At 37.1% G+C, this 23,246-nt stretch overlaps 3 protein-coding genes across 12 annotated transcripts; 1 reads left to right on the top strand and 2 right to left on the bottom strand.

Moving 5' to 3' along the window:
• Positions 1-21: 21 nt before the first annotated feature.
• Positions 22-5,693, bottom strand: LOC103696763 (B3 domain-containing protein Os04g0386900-like). Of its 2 annotated transcripts, none has more exons than XM_089923623.1 (4): positions 5,144-5,693; positions 3,896-3,992; positions 3,216-3,409; positions 22-915 (listed from the first exon to the last, which is right to left on the bottom strand). In XM_089923623.1, exons 2-4 carry the CDS (start codon positions 3,990-3,992, stop codon positions 616-618), a joined length of 591 nt encoding a protein of 196 aa, XP_089779749.1. In that variant the 5' UTR covers positions 5,144-5,693; the 3' UTR covers positions 22-615. The 2 variants fall into 2 exon arrangements, with proteins under 2 accessions (XP_089779749.1, XP_089779750.1); XM_089923624.1 differs by having other exon boundaries at positions 3,216-3,397.
• A 183-nt stretch (positions 5,694-5,876) lies between these two features.
• Positions 5,877-11,593, bottom strand: LOC103696761 (heat stress transcription factor A-1-like). Of its 2 annotated transcripts, none has more exons than XM_088723926.2 (2): positions 10,988-11,593; positions 5,877-7,862 (listed from the first exon to the last, which is right to left on the bottom strand). In XM_088723926.2, exons 1-2 carry the CDS (start codon positions 11,351-11,353, stop codon positions 6,612-6,614), a joined length of 1,617 nt encoding a protein of 538 aa, XP_088580052.2. In that variant the 5' UTR covers positions 11,354-11,593; the 3' UTR covers positions 5,877-6,611. The 2 variants fall into 2 exon arrangements, with proteins under 2 accessions (XP_088580052.2, XP_008776696.3); XM_008778474.6 differs by having other exon boundaries at positions 11,081-11,592.
• Positions 11,594-13,218: 1,625 nt separating this feature from the next.
• Positions 13,219-21,216, top strand: LOC103704717 (histone acetyltransferase MCC1-like). 8 transcript variants are annotated; one of them, XM_089923618.1, is made up of 8 exons: positions 13,225-13,383; positions 13,465-13,561; positions 13,749-13,853; positions 15,682-15,931; positions 16,048-16,192; positions 16,280-16,379; positions 16,469-16,697; positions 20,808-21,216. In XM_089923618.1, exons 4-8 carry the CDS (start codon positions 15,825-15,827, stop codon positions 20,980-20,982), a joined length of 756 nt encoding a protein of 251 aa, XP_089779744.1. In that variant the 5' UTR covers positions 13,225-13,383; positions 13,465-13,561; positions 13,749-13,853; positions 15,682-15,824; the 3' UTR covers positions 20,983-21,216. The 8 variants fall into 8 exon arrangements, with proteins under 8 accessions (XP_008786348.3, XP_008786350.3, XP_089779744.1 ...); XM_089923621.1 differs by having other exon boundaries at positions 15,639-15,931; XM_089923619.1 differs by having other exon boundaries at positions 13,679-13,853.
• The last annotated feature ends 2,030 nt before the right edge of the window (positions 21,217-23,246 follow it).

Here is a 23,246-nt window from a genome sequence, read left to right as displayed (position 1 = left end):
TTAAATGGTTTCAGAATACAAGTGTTTTAATTAAAAAAAAAAACATATGCGTACCATTCTGCTACAGTTTGTACAGTGTTGGATGAACAAAATAATGATTGCATGGAATTCCAGCCTACTAACAAAACAACACAAATATCAGAAAGTGACACACATTCTTCCCCAGAACCTAGTATAAATGCATTAGGCCTCTCCGGATAAAACCCTCGAAATTTATTAACATTGAGTTTTTGTGAAGAAAAAGATAGAATCTCTCCACTTCTAGGGCTGATTTTTACTATTAGAACATACAAAAATTAGCCATATTTAATTTTGGTGGCCTGTGGTCCGGCTTGTGGTGACTGGCAATCGATGAGTTCGCATACAAGATGAATAAATGATAAATTACCTATAAAAATGATCTTCGAACTCTAATTTTGCACCTAAAATTTGTCTCAAGAGGGTGGAAATATTTGCCTGCATCTTTTAAATGAATGGTTGAACCATAAATATGTGCCGATTAGTTTAACTCAAAGGTTTCCTTCTAGACAAAGATTACATGAGATGAAGATGACCGTCTCGGTGGAGCTTTTCATTGCAGGGAAATAATCCCAAGACATGCAGACTGAAACAACTTTAATCAATCATAATGGGAGTATCATAACTCTGGCCTCCTGCACTATCAACTACTGGAGATGGGATTTCCCCGCGGAGGATCCGCACTTGGAACTTCATATTCTTATGGTCTGTGAGTTCAAAGACGCAACCATCTCCAATCTTTAGATTGTTGTCGATGGCAAACTTCTTCCACCCTCGGTCAAATCGCTTCAAGGAACTACTCCCACAATATCTCATCTCCCAAGTCCTCCTCTCGCAAGAGAGGAACACAGAAACAGATTCGGATGGAAGTAACGAACAGAACCTCCTTGGAACGGCCTACATAACAAAGGACAACGTCAAACTGAAGTACATCAGAACTGAAGGAAACAGGTGCTTAGAAAATGCCTGCATAATTGTCAAACCATACCAACAAAACCTTACCCCATAAACATTTTTTTTTATTTTTATATACAGCAACAAGTTCAGGACTTAGGGCCTAAGAAATTGTTAAGTTTTGGAACAACGAATATATGAGAAAATTTAGCCAGAAACTGAGAAGTCAGAATAAATTGAAAGGGCTTAGTAAATAAACTTGATGATAGATGAAGATGGAAGGCGCAGCAAGAGCAGAAAACAGGTCAGAGCAACAAGGAAAAAAATGATAGCAATGAAAAGCAACAATTAACAGAAACAGAAACAAAAATGCAGCAACCATTGAGGGCGCATTTGAGTGTGCTTCTCATTTTTTCAAAAATAGAAAATTAGTGTCCAAATGTACTTCTGTTGACATTGTTTCTTTCTTGTTGTTGTTGTTGCTTTTTAAAGCCAGTGTCAAAATTTTAGAAGGTTCGAGTGCTAGAAGCTTTTTACAATTCAAAAAAGTTCAAATAGAAACAAAATACAAAAGGGGAACAAGTCAAGAATGGAAACACAATCAAAAGGGACCCTGATAGTTCTTTCGACCTTTGCAACATTCATTGTTAATGAATTATCTGTGAAATTCTCAGAATTTTTTGCAAAAGAAGTTCAGAAAATACAGCAAGCAACATGATGATAAGAATGGAAACACAATTAAAAGGGGTCCTCATAGTTCGTTCCAACTTTGCAACATTCATTGTTGGTGAATTATCTGTGAAATTCATTCTCAGAAAATTTTTCAAAAGAAGTTCAGAAAATACAGCAAACAACATGATGAACTAAAAGATCTCAATACATATATACATACATACCGAAACCAGTGATAAGCACTTTAGTCTAAGGAACAATACTATTGATTACGGTCTAAAAAAATCTGAAAATATCTAACAATCAAAAAACATGTGATATCAAGAAATCTTTTCGTTCATCAATTGATTCAAAAAAAATACAGTTTTATTGGCTTGATGCAGTGTTTTGAAGTGATCCATGGTTTAGAAGCACGCAAACCAATTGAATTTTGGTTCTTACATGATTTAAGATGTGTAGTTATAATTAATGGTGCGGATCCAAAACTTACGTCCATTATATTGCAATAGCACTATTGGTACTAGCCATCTTGTATATGAGTATATCCACTTAGAGTGCTTGCTTAAAAGACATCTGATTTGCATGATTTTTTATTTCTAGGTATCCAAGACAGAGTTCCCTCTCTATGCACGCACTCACAGATATATACACTATATTAAAGAGTGTAATTTAATCTCTGGGTCCATCAAGTTTCGGCTACAATGGGAAATCAATTAGTTCACATGGAAAACTTTATCATACGATTATTATCACTATGGGTAGTGTTGGAATGCACTTTTCATCTCTCTCAGACTTTCTCTCTGTCTATGTTAACTATTCAGCCAAACCACTCATTATTATAGACTATATTTAGATTTTAATTTTACTTTATTATCTACATATTTTTCATATTTTTTACTTAATATTTTTATACCCTTTTATTTTCATATTTTATTTTATCTTTTCCTCTCTTTTTTTACAAAAAACATACATTGCATGCACCTACATACTAGTATGTATCCATGTATATATACGAATATATGCATATATGGATGTATATAGAGATATTAGTATATGCATATTTACATACATACATATGTATGTATGCATATAGAGATCGATGCAAGTTTTTTTTTTTGTTGATGAAAATATATGCAAATATGTAAATATGTACATATTTGCATACAAGCAGACAGACATATACATATATACATAGACATACATATATTCATGCATGGGTATGTGCTTATACAGAAAGCATTACTTGCAACCTAACACGACAAATATCAACACCACGTCGATCAAAACTATAAGCAACAAAATCTGCATAGCCTTCTGTTTTCTCACGTCTTTACTATATATGCTCACTCTCGTGAATGAAAAAAGCACAAGTTTAAACTATAATATTACTATAATCATTGCAATTAGTAGTTCTTTCCAGTCGTTCAGACAAACTAGAAATAGATGTAAGATAATTCATGTAAGCATCTCATACAGCAATTTAGGCTTCAAGAATACCAAAATGTTACCATATTTCCTAACCATTTTTACGAGAATTGCATCTTAAATAAATAAAAACATGAACATGAGAAGCAGAGCAGAAAAAGATTTGGTCTCATCACAAATTATGGCTGTAAAATAGATAAAATTACCAGTTGAAATGGGGATTGAGTTTGAGATTTTGAAACAATGCATGTGAAATATGGACTTCCTGAAAGTGGAACAGCTTCATCTTGCGCTGCAGGTGTGATAGGCTCTGTTTGTATTAGTTGAGGGGCATGAGATCCGACACTACTTTCCCCATTCTTACCATTGTTAGCTACTGGATATTGATCTGCATGGTCATCTTTGAGAACGAGTCAACACAAGATATAAGATTGGCAACTCAGGTAGGATAGCCAAATCAGCAAGCTGCTCCTCCGCAGCTATTTTTCAGTTTCGGTTTGCAACTCAAAGATGTTTGCAAACAGCTTGAGTTCAGCTTGAAATTAACAGAGCTGGCTCCAGCTTGGCTAAATAGGTTGTAAGTAAATAGTACATGATGGAGCTCGAGCAGAAAGAATTGATTCGTTTATCAGGGGGGAAGAATCTAGGGTTAGTAACTATCAATAAGTTAGACCAACTTTGCAAGTATATCCTCAATCAATATATAAATCGAAAGGTTCAAAAAATCGAAATATCAAAGAGAAAAATGAGCCAAGCTTTAGCTAGGCCCAGCTTGCATTAAAAAACTTTACTAAATAGTCATATATATCAAAAAGGGCACTGCTATTTACAGAGTTGACAGGTCAGAAAGTTCGTTTGAGTACTGAGAAGGTAAGGATGCACATACTTGCATGGTTGCATGATTCCTGAGAGAGACTTTGCTCTTCCAGAGGAAACCTGCAATGTTTTTGCTGACTGTTGGAACCACTTATTGAATGATCCATCTGATGAAAGCATTTAGAAGATCAAATTCGGATAAGGTTGTATTGATGAAAGCATAATGCATTCTCATAGAAAAAGCTAAAATGTATATCTACAGATAAGTTCTATGAAATATGCTCCAACATCTTAGGTACAGACTATGAGGAAAGGGCTCTTGAGCATGAAAGCTTGCAACTAATATGAGTCGGGGAAAAAAGAGAACGAAGTGGTGCATAAACAGTCAATAAGTAATATGAAACAACGAAAAAAAAAACTTTCCATATGTATCTCTGATGAAACTCATAAAATGGATGCAGTATTATTCTTTATTGCATAATGTGGTGTATCAGTCCCCCAATTTATCTCACAACAGCTAGGTATTTCCATTTAGGAGACTTCTCTGAATATATGAAAGAATTTCCCACAAATACTTGCCACATTAGAGTTCACAGAAATCAATCGATACTACGAAAGTTGCCGCCCGGACACCAATAATAACAACACCACATGCACAAGACGCAAAGACATGCATGCTCGCCAAACTCTCCCCCATGAAAAGTACGCCTAGAAGATTACTAAAATTCTTATTTAGCACTTCAGGAGACAACTTAGAAAATGAAATGAATTTACGCTCCTTTTGTTTTTGTAATAAAAAATTACACATCAAAAGAAGGGTCATACAATCAGAAGCCCTCTTCTTTAGTCACAGCATTTCTTTCAAAAGCTTCATTCACAGTATTTTCTAAAATCAAACATTTAAAACCATTATCTTCCTCTGTCCTCTCCTAATTATCTCCGCCCAAAACATTGATTAATAGCAATCATAATCTCATGCGCTCCCATAACTAAGGTGGAATCCCACAAAAACCCGTGCCTCTGCTTCAACCACACCATGCGCCATTAAAAAAAGAACAATGTAAACAAATCAAGAACTCAGCTGTCAAGTATTATACTTCGCCATTTAATGCATTCTCTCGAACCATGCAAATATAAACAAACCAGCTAAAAACAGGGATAAATTGGGGAAAAAAGAACAGATTTTTTCCCCCCGTCTCCTCTTCTTTCTTGACAATCTCACCAAGCAGAGACAAAGAAGCATCCAGATAAAACAACCACGTTAATGAAAAGAATGGGTAAAGTTGAGGAAATTAGTGAGGGGAGCTCGAGCTCTCACCACCAAACTTGGGAGTAAGCGCAGGGCAGCAAGACGGTGGTGGGAGACAACTGGAAATATTTACGAGGCTCCTTGCGTCAGTCGTTTTTACCGGCCGGTGGAGCGAATGATGATGGCGTCAACTACGATGACCAGCACGCACCGTCCGATCAAGGAGGCTGTGCACATAAATCATGATGATTTGATTCGACTCCCGGATGCCCATCCTAGGGCTTGCTTCGAAGTCTCCATGCGCAACTCGAACAGGACCCGGGTCAGGAAATCTGACCGGGATCCGGCCCGCTCGCTTTCGGGTCGGATCGTTTGGGCAGCACCGATTTTTTCCCGTATTCGGAACGCATCCGAGCACTCGGCGATTAAGCTCTCACATCCGTATTTGGAAACCGACCTGTCTGACCAAATCAATTCAACTAGTTGGTTCAGTATAGACGTGGTGACCAAATTACCAAAACAAAAGAGATGTATCTACGGCACCAGGTTCGCAGGGGATGGGTGCAATACACGACAATATTTTGTTAAGTAGTCGGGTTTTTTTTTATTTTTTTAGGAATTCATTATACAATACGTGAACAAATATATCCAATAAAATTAGAAAATAAAAGCTTCCTCTCTCCTATCCATAAGGTGCTCACTAAATGGTTAGCCACATAAGCAGGTTTCTCTAAAAATATATTTGACTTGAAAAGTCCCATCATCCCTCGTCATCATTCAAATGTTCCGGAGCAAAGAATGGTAGGAGCAAAAAAATCCGTTTTCGAATCTCAAAATCCGCTATAAATGGTACCAAGCTTAAAAGTTCAATTGACAAACTATTAGTGCCCAATACAATAAAACAACATAACCATAATCATAACCACCCAGCTTTATCTCACCCATTTGAGATCGACTTTACGCATTCTACTTCGCGAAGCATAGCGGGATGCTTCCGTCATGGTTCACTGTCATCTTCAACGAGACCACAAGCATGCACCTTTAGAAGGATACCAAGAAAAATAAGAAAAAAAAGGGGGAAAAAACTTTTCCCCATGAGAATACACTCTTTCCAATGTCAACCAACAAACACCTTTACCATCCATCCCAGCTATCTGATCAAGTATACGAATAAATATATCTCCTCATCTTGTCTTACCAGCCATATCTACTTGCGTAAATCATAGCACGAGGCACTGATCAACAAAATGGGGTATAAAGTGCGTATTAATGGATGCAACTTCGCTACACATTAATATAGCCAACAGTTGGCTGATTAAGGACAAGAGGCCACCGCATGAGGGTCATTTGAATCCAAAAATGAGTCACTGGATGCTTGTATATGATCCGTTATTTATCTTGAAAGTCCAAAGTACAAGCCAAGAGTTTCAGTAGCCAAAATTCAACCGTTGCCACAGGTTTACACCAGAGAGGGCATTCACGCAGCACATTCCATGCTACCTTGTGAGTCCAAAGGCACTGCATAGGCATGATATCATCATTTCGGGTCAGGAGAAAGGAGCACCATCTGTTCTGTAAGATGCTCCATATTCTGTGAGTTGTCCCAGCCATTCTCTGGTCTCGGCCGGTCCTCCTTTGCTTCCAGTATGCTCAACTCAGCCTCCTCTGTCTCTTCTGTTACAGGACTAGAAAAAAATTCTTCCCAAAATGAGTCAATGATGCCTGAAAGCTCCGGATCATCATCCAATATATCAATGTTGGCATCAGCAGATACCTGTTCTGTCTCAATCGGAACTGCTGCCCCATCCATTCCTGCTGTAATGGGGTCAATATACACAGTCTCGGGGTCAGGCATGGCAAAGTTCTCACTCAGAATGGCAACACTGTCATCAGGCATGACCCCTTCTAACTCGGGAATACTCTCATCTGTTGCAGCAATGGCCTCCGGAACTGCAGATAAAACATCCATACCTGGCAATTCATCGTTTGCAACCATATCGGTTACACCTGCAGAAGACTGAATCTCAGATACAGCTGAAGATAAGCCAACTGCTGAAAAACCAGAGCTTGATGGTACATAAGGAACCCCTGAATTAGGAGGGACCTCTGCAACGGTCACTCCAGAATTCTGACTTGAAAAACTACAGTCAAATGCTCCAGATGATGAACGAAAATTCTCTAGTGAAAGATTATCAGAGTTGCTGAAAGATTCTAGCCTAGGCTGAGAGGAGCCTGCTTTTAAAATCTGCCTTAGCATTGTTTTGGCTGCTTCATTTGTTAGGGGCTGATACTTGATTATCTGGCCATCAGGGGATGCACTATCACCACTCAAACTGCCTTCTTGCTTGGGCATCCTCCGTTTTTTGTTCCCCCTAGCTATGAGTCTGTTATTGTCAGTCTGCTGCACCAACTGCGCTAAAAAGCCTGGGCTTTGCATGGCCTTCGCCAAGAATGACATCATTTGTTGCTGGCGCCGTTCCATTCCTTTAAGGCGTTTGCCCAAGGTCTGTAACTGATGACTTGTGGACTGCTGCTGCTGCCTCAGCCTGACCAGTTCCTGCATGAGTACATTCTTGTCCCTCTTCAGCCTTTCAATTTCTTCCTCCAACCCAAACTTCCCCACCTCGACACAAGCTGCAACTGAAGCATTCTGTGGTTGAGGCTGCTGTGTTTGACCATGCATATGAGAGGGTTTTCTCCTATTAATGGTTTTCAGCAGATCTTTTCGACCTCTCAAAAATCCCTCATTAGCAAATTCCCATCGATCAGGATCAACTTTCCTGAAACCCTGCTCAGACAACACGAAGGATCACCTAATGAAAACAACTAACCAAATTCAGTAGTAATGAAAACAACTAACCAAATTCAGTATGAATGTTTTCCAAAACAAGCAGCTTTGCCATAGACAGACTTATTAAAAAAAAAGCGGAGCAGGGGGAGAGAAACAGCAGTGGAACACTTGACTGGAAGCTGAGTATCAAATAATCAGTAACCTAAGGGACCAACTGCTGACATTGCTAAACCCAGGAAGAAGCCAAGAAGAAAACGATGGAACAGTTGACTAAGTTCACGGCAAGTTGTTTGAGAATGAAGCCTAATTAAATTGATTTCAAGAGTGTTTCCTTAGAAAACATGCTACCCTGGAGAAATCTTGAAGCTGATCCAAATTGATGGGATGAGGAATCCATATTAAGTTGTAACAATAACCAACATCTGAACTCAAGATTAAGAGTTTGGAATGTCTCACAATCTATTTCATGCAGGATGATTCATTTCAAAGAACAAGCAAACCTCCACGGAGAGTAGCCGGTGCACAAAATATTGACCAAATTATGATGACTAATTCAAAAAATTGTCTCAAGTGGTGGACCAGTAGCTGCTAATAATTGACCTGTTGAAAAAAGAAAAAGAAAGAAAGGTATGGAGCACAATTTCCTGATACAACTCATAAAGACTAGAGGGCTTCCAAATCTGAGGCCCCATCTGCATTCCTTCTTTTCTGCACGAGAAGCCACCACAAAAAGCCTTTCAAACATATTTTTACCTAAGGTGTCGCTTTTCTAATCAATTTACATATCAATGGTTGTTTGAAATGTTGGACCTTAGGATCACATACTCCGCGCAATCTAAAAACTCATTATTCTCTAAAGCTGATGGTACTATATTCAGTGAAAGAATTTTCATATGAATATCGATGAAGGGAAAACAGAGGAAGCTAGATATTTTAAATTAAGGACCTTGACAGTATAGTGTGGATTAAAGGTCTAACAGGATGAATGATGGTAAAGTATTCATCATTCGATTATGTTGCATCCTAGTGATAGATAGGCATATCTATCCTAGTTATTAATTGTGTTTACAACCAAAGTGCTTGGTTAGGAATTCTGTTAGTCCGCTAACCCAGGAGGAATCCTTACCCTGTCAGTCTTACAAAACAATATCCAAATTGTAGCACCATTAATCCAGAAGGAATCCTTACCCGTGTTAATCTTACAAATACTACCCAAATTTTAGCACTTCTGCTCATCCATCCTACAATTGCACGCATAAGATGGTTCATAGCATTAAGTAGCACTATACAAAAAAATCACAGAAAAGGACCTCGTCATGATTATCCTGCAAAAGGATACATGATTATGATGCAAAAAGAAAGGATCATCTGTTGCATTTAAAGTTGGGATAGAATTTAAAGTGCTAAAATATCTTTAGAAGCGATGGTTAAGTGGATAGCTTCTGTTCTTGTTGTTGACATAGTGTTTGTCCTTTCATTCGATTGTATGCACATTGTGGTTCTTAGGACTACAAAAACAACTCTGAGTAGCTTTGGACAATTTGTTTCCTCTTCCTTCTATTATATATCCAGACTTGAGGTATAAGCAGTGCCTGCATAGGAGATTTCAAGCAAAACAAGGCACTTACAAACATTAGAAGGGGAAAGAAACATAAGGATTAAAAATAATGAAGAAATGAACTGGACAGGAAAACAAAAAAGGGGCACAAACAGGGATAATCATTAGGTTGGTTAAGAAGGGCAATCAGAAAAAGAAGTAGCTCTAAGAAACATTCAATGGAGGAGCAGGAGGAAAATGAAGAAGGGGCCTAAACAGCAATAGCCATGAAGTTGGTTAAGAAGGGCAATTAGCAAAAGAGGTTGCTCAATAAATCTAAGAAAAATCCAGCAAGTTGTCTTTTTCAAATTCTCCAATATACTAGCTTCCAGATAAATCATGCACTACAAAATGTTTAACCAAGACATATACACTAAAACTAATTTAGCTGGACTCTTTAATCTGCTAGGCAATGACACCATAATAAATTGGAGAAAGTCACCACTCACCACCGTCCACATGAGAAATCTATCTGCACCCACTTAAAATAAAAACCTAACAAGCCTTTCAAACCAAGAAGAGAGTCCGAATTACATGCTTGTTTTTCCATGTTTATACAAGTTTATAAAAAATTTACCTTTAATTTCTAATTTTTTTTGTACATTTTAATTTTTTTCTCCCACAGTCATTCCCAAAATGCCAACTTCTGAAGAAATATCATCCTAGCTAATCCTGTATTCATATGTCTATTGTTCAAAAATACAAACTCATAGTTCTTCTCATTTTGCAGGGTTCAAGGCATTTCTCATTCCATAGGTAGGAAATTTTCAGGAAATTAATGCACTCAAATTAGATGACAAAATTAATGGTTATGCACACCTCCCCCAAAGAACAAAATAAAGAAGGAAATGATGACAACATTAATGGCTATGCAATATAGGCTGGAGTGGAGCCACCAAATTCCAATGTACAATTTTATATAGACCAAGGTTCAAAAACTCAATTTCAGTTTCAAATGCAGTTACACTAATAACTTTAGCCTTCCATAGTTTCAGCTTCAACTCCAAAGTTTCAGTTCAAACATATTTATTGCAAACAGAAATTCAGAAGAAAGTCAAAAAAACAAAGAAAACAAATTTGGTACCAAATTGTAATATTCAACATTCCAATTCTTTTGACTAGCAGAGGAAAAGAAGTATCCTTTGTAGCAATCTTTTTTCTCACAAGTAGTGAGGTTTCCAAAGTTAATTAAAAAAGATTTTGTAGCTCACAACCTCTTCCCCTTTTTATGCTGCGTTTTTCTCCAATCTATAATTATTTTTCATATCCATATCTAAAATGATCTCACCATTGACACCGTTCATACTTCACCAATAACTACATCCACCTTGTCATATTCGTCTAGGAACCGCCTTCGATGCATACTGATTATCACGTCATGATCCCCTTCAAGAAATTCAACAACCCAATTCTAGTATCATACAAAATTTACCATCTTTTTATAAAGTAATGGAAAAAATTCCCAGTATTTACCTCGAAGACAAAATAAAATTATGGAATATGGACGCTAGAAACAGGAACTCACGTATACCAACTGAAGAATCCAATGACGCTGAAGCCGATTGCAACCAAAATAAAGAAATCGGAAAGATGGGGGAGAGATGGATGAAAGGCGTACATATGTGTTAAGCTGGCGGACGAAGCTGGAGAAGTTGCTGTGCTTAAAGTACTTGGGGAGGAGATCCCGGGCAAACTCTGGCGTGTTCCACACCACAAAGCTGTTATTCGCCGGTCCCCACGACACGATTGCGTCCGTCGCGGGATCGTCCACCATTTCGTACGTCTTGCTCAGAAACGGCGGCGGCGCGTTCCCATTCAGGTTGAGCTTCGCGCTAGCCGCCACTGCCACCCCTCCTCCTCCGCCACCGCTGCCACCGCCGTTGCCGTCCATCCCTCCTGCCCACTCCGATTCCGCAAACCTCAGGGCAATCAGACCGCACCCATCCGATCTTCGAACGAACGATCAAAAATTAGTGTTTTAGAAAACGAATTAATCTCACAGAGAACGAAGACAGGGACAGCGGAGCGGGCGAGGAGGAGAGGCGAAGCGATTCGAGCCTTCGAGGGTTTTTCGAGAGAACCGGCGCTAAGAAAAAGCGATTTAAACAACCGAGAAAAGGGTACAAGAGGGTGCCGCTTAGCGCGTGACGACGGCGACAGGTTTGGGGGAAACTTGGAAGTCAAATGCCCCGGGACTTTGATAATTATATCGGAACCACCCTCCTGTTCGGGTCCGAAGGATTGATTCACTGGAGACCGGCCGCATCCACACCGTCGGGTTAGTGCCGGAGTTCTTATGCAGTATTTTATTCTTTTGATTTCGTTAGCCGCATTCATATTTATTAGGTGTGAGTTGCTATTGTACAAAGAAAAAAAAAAATGGTGGACTGCAATTATCTTTGCTAGGAGTTCAACTTGATGGTGAAACACACTTGAAGATAAAATTTCATTTTTGATAGTCCAAGAATGCGTAATTCGAAAAAAAGTGGATCTAACTATTAAACCCCTTATCAATTGTACAACATTGACAACTCAACGAGCAACAAAAGACAATGGGATCATGAGCTTTGCCATTGAATTTGTCAAGGAAACTTTGAGACCATAGAGGGTGATATTGCCATTGCATTGTCAAGTAAACCTTGGGGACATAGAGGGTGATGTTGTAGGCACAGGTGGAAATGGATCAATGAATTGATGTGGCATTAATTAGTCTTTTCTTCAAATTTATGAAAAAAACAAGAAAATCAGTTAGGAGGGACATTGTCCTCAAGTAACATATAGGATGATATGGCATAGTGTGATGGAAGTGCAATACCTAATATGACATGCAGTTGGAGACTTCTTTTCCAAAAGAAAGATGGCTTAAGAATTGCTTGGCATATTTTTTTTGCAGTTGGGGCACGCCGGTTTCTAAATCCTTGGGCAACAAGAGATAGCTCGAAACAATCTATGTCATCATAATATCTATTTATGATAACAAACATATGGAAATTAAGTAGACTGTAGATCACTCTTTCTCACACATACTAATATTGGTAAAACATGCTCCGCCTATCTCCACCCTCTTCTCTACACATCTCCGCATAAAAAATAAAGACACTAATGTTTCTCAAATACACCAATTAAAGTTAGAAATGTATATATTAAATTTATCTGACCTGAGTGTGGATTAGAACAATCCATGCTTAAATTATCCAATATTAGTGTTACATTCTTGAATGCTTAAATTATCTAATATTATTTTTGTGCTCGTGACGAGCTATATCACCCCTGTCTTTTTTATCTTTTCTTTTCTCCTTCCTATCTTTTTGGTACTGCATGCTAGCAGCTCATAATTTTACTCTTTCATTTTTATGTAGTTTATATACAAATGAACAAAAAGAGAAAACTATTTCAAATTGTGCCAAAAAAAAAAAAAATTAATACTAGCTGGTTAGGTGACATCTTATGTGGCCGATCTACGAGATTCTATCTTCGTTATTCTAGTAATTTTGGAGAAAGTTATGATTTATGGCTGATGCCGGTGGATGCATTTACTCACGAATTTTGTAAAACACCCATTCAACAAACAAACGATTAAAAAAAAAAACAGAAAAAAACGTGGATCAATTATGATTAGAATGTTTCAAAGCCATGATGGTCTAATTCCTCAACTCTCTACCGTCCGTTCGTTTGATCAGCTGAACCTGGACGTTGGAAACAGGGAGCACAAAGTGTGGGAGATAAAGATTCTCACAACACGTAAGGTGTTCCGGCGGAGTATCCCAACATCGGGATTCCTCTATGACTGCGCTAATGCTGCCTCTAGGAGAGAGAGAGAGAGAGAGAGAGAGGTGAAAAGAATCCGATCCGATCCCTCGACCCACCCGGGGAACCATCTCTCGTCGGGCTGCTACCTGAGTGCTTCTTCCATGTATCGAGGTACCAGCTCCCGTTCCATCTACCTTAGACGTGATTCAGTCGAATTCCTTTTTTGTTGATCTTTTTCGGCCTAAAATATAGGGTTTTGGGGGTAAGTTTCGAGCAATTCTCGGATTGAAATTAATTGGTTTTATCTGTGGTTGATGGGTCTTCTCCAACAGCTATAGGCGTGATTCAGGTGAATTCCTTTTTTTTTTTCTTGATCTTTTCCGTCCTAAAATATAGGATTTTCGGGATGTGTTTCGAGCTATTCTTGGATTGGAATTAATGGGTTTTATCAATTCATCGTTTGTAGATATATATTGAAGCGGTATCAAGACTCTTATTAGATATAGTTTTCCGTTGCTTATGGTTCTGGGTAGCAGGATTTTGGTGATTAATGGATGCGTTTGGGTCAGGGTTCTCTTCATTAGCGCTTACTGCCACAAAGATTGAATTTTGATATCCTAATGTTTCTTTTCTGTTACTTGGTATGTATAATTCGATGATTCTTGTTTTTTGTTTTTTTCTCATTTTTCTCTCGAAAAGATTTAACAGCAATGAAGAGACAGCCTCCGATTTTGCTTCAGTGTTTCCGTTGGTTTTCTTGGGTTTCAGTATTGTTTAGTCATGTTTAAATAGCTCTTTGTCTTAAAGAGCTTGATTATTCTTTTCTTCTTAATGAGTGTGGTGGAACCATATAAATGCTCGTCTATAACTTTACTCTAACTTTTTATCTGTGCATTAGATTCTTTTATTGTGTGAGTTCACTCATGAGGGAGCCACATTTTTATGTGGAAATTCAATGAATCTGAGTTTCACTATAGTTCTGGTTTCGAGCTACCCAGCTCAATTAGCTAGAAAAAGGAACCAGAAAAAATGTTCCAAATTACTTACAAAGTTTTCTTTGATTGAGAAAAAACCATTTGTTCGGCAATATGTGCAGTCCTAATTTCAACTGACCTAATTAGGTTTGAGAAACAAGTTTCAAATTATAAGGTTGTAGCTATACAAAGATGGTACATGAATGTATCTTCTAACATGTTTCCTGTCGACTGAACGTGCATAGCACAATTTCGATTTTGGTGTATGGGAAAATATTCTGGATTCAGGAAAAATGCAAAAAATTAAGCAGAACTGTGAGAAGAATGCGTAATAAATAAAATAAGGAAACAATGAAGATCAATTAGGTGGGACCTATCATGTAGGGTTGTCTATGGATATAGACTTTAGATATAGTTATCAAAATTTTCTAATTTTGATTGATCATATCTTGATTTATTCAGAAGACTTCTTTAAAACAAAGCAGACACACACAACTAGATTGTAAATTCGGGGGTGGGGTGGTGGCAATGGGATGGAGATGTATCTAGAAATCTACATCAATTTTACTTTCAAGTCCATGTTTCAGAGAAAAGAGCGGATTGTAGAGGTGGAGTAGGATGGTCAAAGAGGCGGTACGAAATGAGGCAAGACTTGCAAGGTAGATAGGGGTAAGGTAGGCAAGAGTGCTTTTTGAGGAAACTTGAGTGGGCAAGTTGCAGAAGAGGGATAGCGGAGGTCATGCTAGAAGGGAGTTGAAATTTGGGTTTCAGTTGGGTTGGGTGGTTGTAATTGGAGCCAGAGGGGGTGAACTAGAATAATAAAGTTTTTTTTCCTCCTTTGGGTGTTTGTGTTGGGGGTAGGACCCTCTTTCTTCAATTTTTATTATCATATACTCGAATCCCAGGTATGATAAATTCTTCAATTTATTTTCCTTTGAAATTTCGTTGAGTAATCTGATGGATCCTAATTGTTGTGTACAAATTCCGAAAAAAGAAGGATCAAATACATATATCAGTTTATTGGTTCTCATTACCGCTCTTAAGTATAAATTTGAGCATGCCTTTTTGATAGCATGAGAATGATGCAACGAAACACTTGTAGCTAATGAACATCAAATGTTTTGGTCAATCAATATTCCATGACTTTAAGTGATTATATTCTCTGAGAAGCTTGTTAATAATTGATGTATTTAGTAAATTTTGAATAACTTGTGAATGATTAGCCTGATCGGAACTATTTCAAAAAAAACCATTTGGCCAATGATAAATTATGATTTAAATAAAGTTTATTTGAATAAATTGGAGATTACTCTGGTTACATTTGGTGGTGTGCTTTTGTTTCCATAAATATGTTTCCTTTTAGTCAGTAAATTTTCTATTTTCTAATATTGCATTTAGTGTAACATTTTCTACAAAGGTATCTAGCATTAACAAGCACATTGCTTCTATTAGGGAATTTGGGATTGGACATTATAGTATTCTCTGATTATCACAGGGCACCAGAGCACAAATTTGATAAAAAAAGATGAGTGATGACAGCATGCCTGATGAATCAGATGTGGCATAAATGGACCCAGAAGTGTACATGCATATTCTTCAATTATCTTGTGCTGAGGACGATCATTAGCGAAACTTCTCATGCTAGACGCAAGAGCTGGACATCGTCCAACTATTGTTTATAGGCCCATACGGCCTTCTGATCTTGAAGTTCTTGAGCAGATCCATGCTGCTTTATTTCCTATAAGGTGTGCATTGTAACTTTGATATGCATGTGCTTCAAATATGATTTTTGTGAAGCCTTGTGGAGATACTGCTGTTTAGACTTTTCATGATGAATCATGGAAGAAATTTATACTTGCAGGTATGAGAGAGAATTCTTTTTCAATGTGGTTAATGGCCATGGCATTATATCCTGGGCTGCTGTTGACATTAGCAGGCCTGATGGTCAAAACGATGAGCTAATTGGATTTGTCACTATGCGTATTATCCCAGCAAAAGAAAGCGAGGTGTTTTTAGACTTTTAATTTTTTTGAAATGCCATCACTTCAAAACTTCAAGTATAGCTAATAGTTTCAATTCCATTGTTCATGCAGATTGATGATTTGCTCAGGTACGGTGCTTCGAGAAAAGATCAAATACTAGTTTATGTATTGACACTTGGTGTAGTAGAGCGTTATAGAAATCTTGGCATAGGTTGTTACCTTCTCTGATGATTATAAGTTCATGCATTACCTTTATGCTTTATTTAATTGAACGTCTTCTTATCATTGTGGCATTTGCAGCTACTTCACTGGTTCGGGAGGTAATTAAATATGCTTCAAGCATTCCTAACTGCCGAGCAGTATATTTGCATGTTATTGCTTATAACCAGCCAGCCATCAATTTCTATAAGAAGATGCTATTTAAGCTTGTAAGAAGATTGCCAAAGTTTTACTACATTCAGGGCCAGCATTATGACTCATACTTGTTTGTGTACTATGTAAATAGTGGTCAATCTCCCTTCTCTCCATTGTAAGTATTTTTCTTTACTTTACTTCAAAAGGACAGCATTATCCTAAATATTTGCAATATAATGTAATTTGTATTATTATGTCATCTTGTTTGGAGATTTTAAAAATGCAGGTGACACTCTATCTGTTAACATGCTTCGAAGAATGAGTGTCATGCATATTTCTTGCAGGAATGGTTGTTTATTTTACTCCATACTTGTTTTACTCCACATTTTGATTGTTTACCTATCTCAGTTCTTATGCTCTAAGTGAGAAAAAAGTGAAATTTTATAACCCTTATATTATTTTATATCCAGAAGTATGATGTTTGCCTCCAGAAATATTTCTGTTCTTTTGATCATTATTCAGCTGCAAGGGTTAAATGTGTAAATTCAAATTTATTGCTTGCCTAGTATTATCTGGAATTTTGGCATTTAAAAGAAGTGCGTAAATTGTAAAACTTTTATTCAGTCTTTTAGCTAGACTTGAGATATTTTATTCAGTCGGGGTTTGTAACATGAAAGACTGAATGTCGGAGTTGTTTTCGCTTTTGAAATTTCAATCCTTGATGTTTAGCAGAAAGATTTAGAATCCTCAAAACCTATCAAGATTGTCTGCATTCAATTGCCTGTTGCTATAGACACTGCTCAATAACCTACAATTTATGTTTTAAAGGAAGACAACCACAATTAGTTGTTTAGTCAGGTTCGGTTGCCTTTTTCTCTATGTAATGTTGATCCTTTCCAAACTTCTCTCGTAGATATCTGTGAAGAAAGTCATTGTCACCATGTTTATTCTTACGTGAACTTTGCATCAATTGATAAAGAGTTATCTCCTTAGTTCTTTTTATCTGACTATGACCACCCTATTGTTTATCCTTCTCATAAAACATGAGAACAAGCTCTTCATACCTATTGGTAAACCAACGATTGCTAACATTTTATAATGTTTCTACTTCATTACTTTTCCACTTCTACACCTGTATTTTTTCCTACCAAGAGTCCTTATCCCCTCAGTTTGGGATATGCTTTTCAACTAATTTGCTGCCATACTTTCCTTGCAAGGTCACATCTTCTGTTAATGTATGTTTTTTAAAACCTTTTACACTTCCTTTCTTCTCTTTCTCTCTCTCCAAGCTTCTATCTTACTCATAGTACTTTTAAGACTTTCTGAAGTATATTCCAGACTTTCTAGTGTGAGCTCTTGATTGACATATGTGTAGTGAGTTTTCTAATGGTCAATAATAGAAGGTGAATTTTTTGTTATTAGTGGCAGAATATACAATTGTACTGCTTGTATATGATCTATATCAAACAATTCAGCTAATTGTGGGAAAGTGAATGAATGTAATATCTGTTTTCTATGGACCTAGTAATATACTAGAATATTAAGAGATGAAATCAAAGAGAAAAATATCATATGTCCACTATATTACCTATGAAGCCCCGTTGTATGTGTGACTGATTACTTTCATAGATTAAGAATCTCATTGAAGTCAGTTACCTAGATAATATCTTAAAATGGGCACTGCAATCTTGTGTTTAGACAAGGGAATACTTTTATGTTTATGAAGAAGGGATGGATGTTCAGCATGGCATTTCCTACAATATCACCCTCTTATAGAGTTTTCATTTATGTATATCTAAATTCTAAAACTTCTATTCCATTTTGCTGCAATTATACCATATATATTCAGTACTATATACCTTAGTGCTCCCAATGTGAACTGCAGTTCTAGTTATTATTATCTTAGCTGGATACAAAATATTCTATTTATCTTCTGTTTAGTTTGAACTATTTTTATAGTACAGCTATATAGCATCACAGGCCTTTAGCTTAGCTTTCTATGTCTTTGCAAGTCTACTATTTTTTGTCATTATCAATTTTAACCTACATCTTTTCTTCAACATTTGCTCTACGAACCTTGACATTTTACCACCATCTCTTTCAATTTATGCAATCAATTTGACATTTGTACTCTTTGATTTTTTTCAGCTACCTACCCCGAAAAAAATATCATTGACTGCTGTTCCACTATAATCTCCCATATAATATAACTTCAAATTCAACACAACTTTTGCAGCGTTTTCTAATTCAGTTACACCTTGACTTGTTTGACTGGTGAGCACATGGAAGTTAGGGTCTCCAAACCTTTCAGAAAGCTACTTTTCATAAAATAAAACTAAATGTAGAGAATGATGAAATTCCTATGTTGTTGTTTTTCTTTGACCAAAGGGGTGGTTGCATTTTAAGCAAATATCTTATCTGGATTTAAAAGTTGATAACAAAATAAAAATTTATGGCATTGGTTACACAAAGGACAGTCTTAATAACATATAATTGCAATAGAAGATTCTTGATTGGAGAATTAGAATGATGGTGAGGTGTGAGCTCGGCATGGTTTCCAAATGGAAATTCTCATTACTATTCCTCAGCCACCCTGGCTCTCTTCATAGTGCGCGATGTTAAGTGCAATCCATCATAGTTTCATATGCATCTATCGGTATTCCAATTACCCCGTCCTTTTGCCTCTTTTCGGAAGCCCTTTCCTTTTTTCCTCAATTGAACAATGGTACATGTGTGGCCTCTGAATGTGTGCTCTTGTTGCACGTCTCTCTTCTGAAGTTCTAGTTGACCAACTCCTGACAAATCTGCTGTATTTTTCATTATTGCATCCTTAATTGAAACTGTATATTGTTACTCCTAATGCTCTCAATGTGACTTATTTTTCTACTTCTCCAATCACAGGTTGCAGCTAATAACTAGTCATTTTTCTTATATTATTTTTAGTGCGGACTGTTTTCTGTGGATTGTCGTATAGCATGTGCCTAACTACACAGGCCTTTTGGTTTAGCCTTCTATATTTTTCATGTCTTCTTTGGTGCTTGTTCTTTGATATCCTAAGGACAACAGCCTTTTCTTCATTAGGTGCCATTGAATCTTAACATTTGCCATGTTTCTGTATTTCTCTATAAATAATGCAAATTCTCAGGGTTGGACTCCACCCCAAGCTTTTGGTACCACTTTTATGTTATTTCTGAACTTCCCCTCTTAGAGAGTCGAAGTTGGGCTCTCTTCCTAGAGTTACTCCAAATCCATTTTATATTATTTTTTTCGAAACCGATGGACTCTCTTCCTCTTTTTCTTCTTTCCAATCACTTCACCATGGGACTCAACGTGCAGTGCATGTGCAAGACACTAGTACATAATAATGCTCATCTTCACACTCTTTTAGTGCTTCTGTTACCAACATCGTGGTACACTCCACCAATTGTTTCATGTCCTACTTGGTTTAGCTTGCATGTCCTACTTTCCCTCCGACAAGTTATTTCTAAAAGGGGCACACATATACTTCCCATTACCTTATTCTGGACATCTGTCTCATCTTTCTTTTTAATCCTTTTAGTGTACAAGTTCAACCTATTAACCTCTTTTCTCCTGCTTACACTTTGTGCACAGCTTGGTCCCTTAACTTTTTTTTTTGGAAGAAAAACTGATTTCAGTTTGTGATGGAAGTTATCTATTTTCGGCATGTTCCTGAATTGTCATGGAACATCTCTTTGCTTGAGATACATGTTTATTATCATTATGCCATGACGCTACTGTTTTTTGTGTGCTTGCGCACGCACGCTTTAGATATAAGAACAGCTTTTGCAGTTCCCTTTGGCCATGAAAAGAACTTCAAATGAAAATGTAAATATTTTGTGAGAAGAATGAAAATGTTACTTAAAACATGGGGAAAAAATGTTCAAGGCATGAAATAAGTGTTGCTAATTTTTTTTTTCATAAAGTAAGTTTCCTCATTATGTCTTTTCAAACTTTTTTCTGCATTATGTCTGCGACATTTTCTACTATTCTTTTCAAACTTTTTCCTACACGATCATCTAGGTCACAACTTGTGAATATTTTCTTCTTCTTCTTCTTTTTCTTCTTCTTCTTCTTGATGTTCTTTGGAATTGAACCCCTTCTTCTTCTTCTTAATAAATTTCTTTGGAATTGAACCCCTGATAAGTCCATCATATTAGGTTTTCATTCACGTATGTCAAGCTTGTTTTACTGGTTTGAATTTTCCATAGTTATTTTTCCATACTGACCACCTTGAATGGTGTGCCCCTTTTTTTTTCATATGCAGAGAAATTATGGCAGCAGTGGCAGCATACTTTAGGGGCTTCTTTAGAATGTTATCTGCTAAACTGTGGAGGAATGGACAAAAGAATCTCCCAAGATGGTCCAAGTGTAAAGAAACTAGCACTCTCTTAGTTACTCAAAATAAAAGGATCCTTCGTTCAGAGAATGCTATATGTTAGTGGTTCATCAGCCGCAGGTCAAGATTGCAACTCATCATTTAAGCGTCAAGAAGCTTCCAAATTTAACTTTTCCATTGATCATCACTGCTGTTGTATCTTTTCTTTCCATGGCAGTAAACAATCACACATCTGTAATTACATTAGTGTCATATTTATTATCCTCACATTGTAAAATAAACTTTCAGGCCTTATCAAGGCAAATTTTATTAACTAATCTCAGTATCACTTCATCAAGATTCTTTTATGTAAATTAGATGCATTTTTGCTATCTTGGTTAATTATTATTTTTGCTTAAAATCTTAACACTCTTTACAAACAGTATCAAGTTGAATATTTGGTAAAGCCATGTGGAAAAACGTAACTCTCTCATCGGTCAGGACAGCAAAAGAACCTATGGGGAAGGATATAATTAACCATATAGGTGGTCAGCGAAGAAGAGGAGCATGTACGGCGAAGCTGTGTTTGAAAAGAGGCAGATTTTCTCCTTTTTTTTCAAAAAAAAAAATGTTAGGTATAACTTAACCTTCCCTTGTCCCAAACGATCTACTTTCCAGTTCTCTTTCAAAACATCATAAGTCTTAGAATGAAAACTAAAAGCCCTTAAGGTTCTTGCGAGAAAATTACCCTTTTGGTTCTCCTGCTCAACTTGCATGACTGTAATAGAGGGTGATGTATTTCTCTCATCATAAGTTGTACCCTTCATGAACATCAATTAAACAAGCAGTTATTGCTACGTGTTGTTCACATGAAATGCATGGCGAATGAGGGTGAAGAAACAAAAAAACTTCTTGTATCAGTTATAAAGCATGTTAATACCTGAATTTGTAACTTTGTATTCCAATTATTCTCATACCCCTCACTCTTATGAACTTCTTCACAATGGGCAGCAAAAGATTGGCCTCTTGGGGAGGAAGCGTTCACTGTGTGTCTGTTTAATGGGTTATGCTACAGTCATCCTTTGCTAATCCAACATCCAAATAAGTTTTAGAAGAGCCATCCAGTCCAAGGACACCCAATTTCCCCCCTTTTCTTTTATGAAAAAAATTATATACGGCAACTTTCTTCTTAAGTACTTGCTGTAACCCTAATTTGTTCATGATTATGATGGACAACTTCTCTGTCGCGATCAACATTAACGTGAAAGAAAAAAAAAAGCTGTCGGCATCCAAGAAGTATTTGAGAATATCTGGCATGATGTTGATTTTTATAGCATCACTGGGTGACTTTGATAATTTTAGTTAACACCTGCTTACGTAGTTGATTGCTGACCGCGAAGGGATTATCAGAACCTGGCCATAAAGTGGAACATCACTGTAACACTTTATTTTAAATCCGACAGAACAATTCTTAGGTAAATAAGCGAATATGTCGTTTGCGTCTACCAAGAGAAATGATATTGTAACCAAGCTGGCAAAAGTCTCACAATCGAACTCCATTCCACAAGAATATATTTAGTTAGCAAGAATTTCCACCTTTAATTTCATAAACAGCACCTACTCTTCCGAAAAGGAGGTCTGCTATGCTAATTATTGTGCAGACCTAAAAATAAGAATCTGATAGCTTGATGTTTTCCCCGATCTTGGGGGCCCTCTTGCCTCATTTAAATGTTACAATTGATAAAGTCATTTAGCAAACCTGAATAGAGGACTCATCTGAATATCTCTTCTTTGTTAGAGAAAGAAAGTGGTAATGCCATAACCAGGGTTTTGAACCCTATACCTCGCCCAAGAGCAAGCTTTTAAGAGAGGGGTTCCAACAATTGGACCCAAGCCCTGTTGGTACATTAGAAGTAGCTCTTCACACCTCCCTGTTATCCTCTTAACATATTACCTCTGAGTATGGTAAATGAGGTAGATCAACCATAAACCAATTTTATCATCTGAATATGGTTGGCAACTTCTTACCTAGTGGATTAGATATGCCGTGATATTTGACTGCCAAAGTCACCAGGGAAACTGCTGAAAATCTCACATGTTAAGGAGGGAATTGAAGTCAAGCAGAAAAGAAAATGGAAACCGAGGATACCAGATGCCTCAGGTAACTTCTGAGAAAATAGATAAATACCTTCAGTATCATGTTGTAGATTTCCATTCTTGTTATTTATATAGGTGCCGGGTTCATCAGAGAGCTGTCAACCTGCAAGACCTGGCAGTGTGGCTTTAAAACTTCATTTACCTTTTTTGGGGGGGGAGAGGGAAGATCCACCCTCATCCTGCTCTTTTAAGTTTTAAGACTCCTTTTCACATCCAGTAGTAACTTTATGA

The sequence above is a fragment of the Phoenix dactylifera genome, chromosome 6 (genome assembly GCF_051530095.1).
Source record: "Phoenix dactylifera cultivar Ajwa chromosome 6, Ajwa_hap1_PhDact_Kaust_v1.1, whole genome shotgun sequence".
NCBI classification, from domain to species: Eukaryota; Viridiplantae; Streptophyta; class Magnoliopsida; order Arecales; family Arecaceae; genus Phoenix; species Phoenix dactylifera.
The sequence above is the reverse complement of the archived record's forward strand: the minus strand, read 5'-3'. Positions and strand labels throughout refer to the sequence as shown.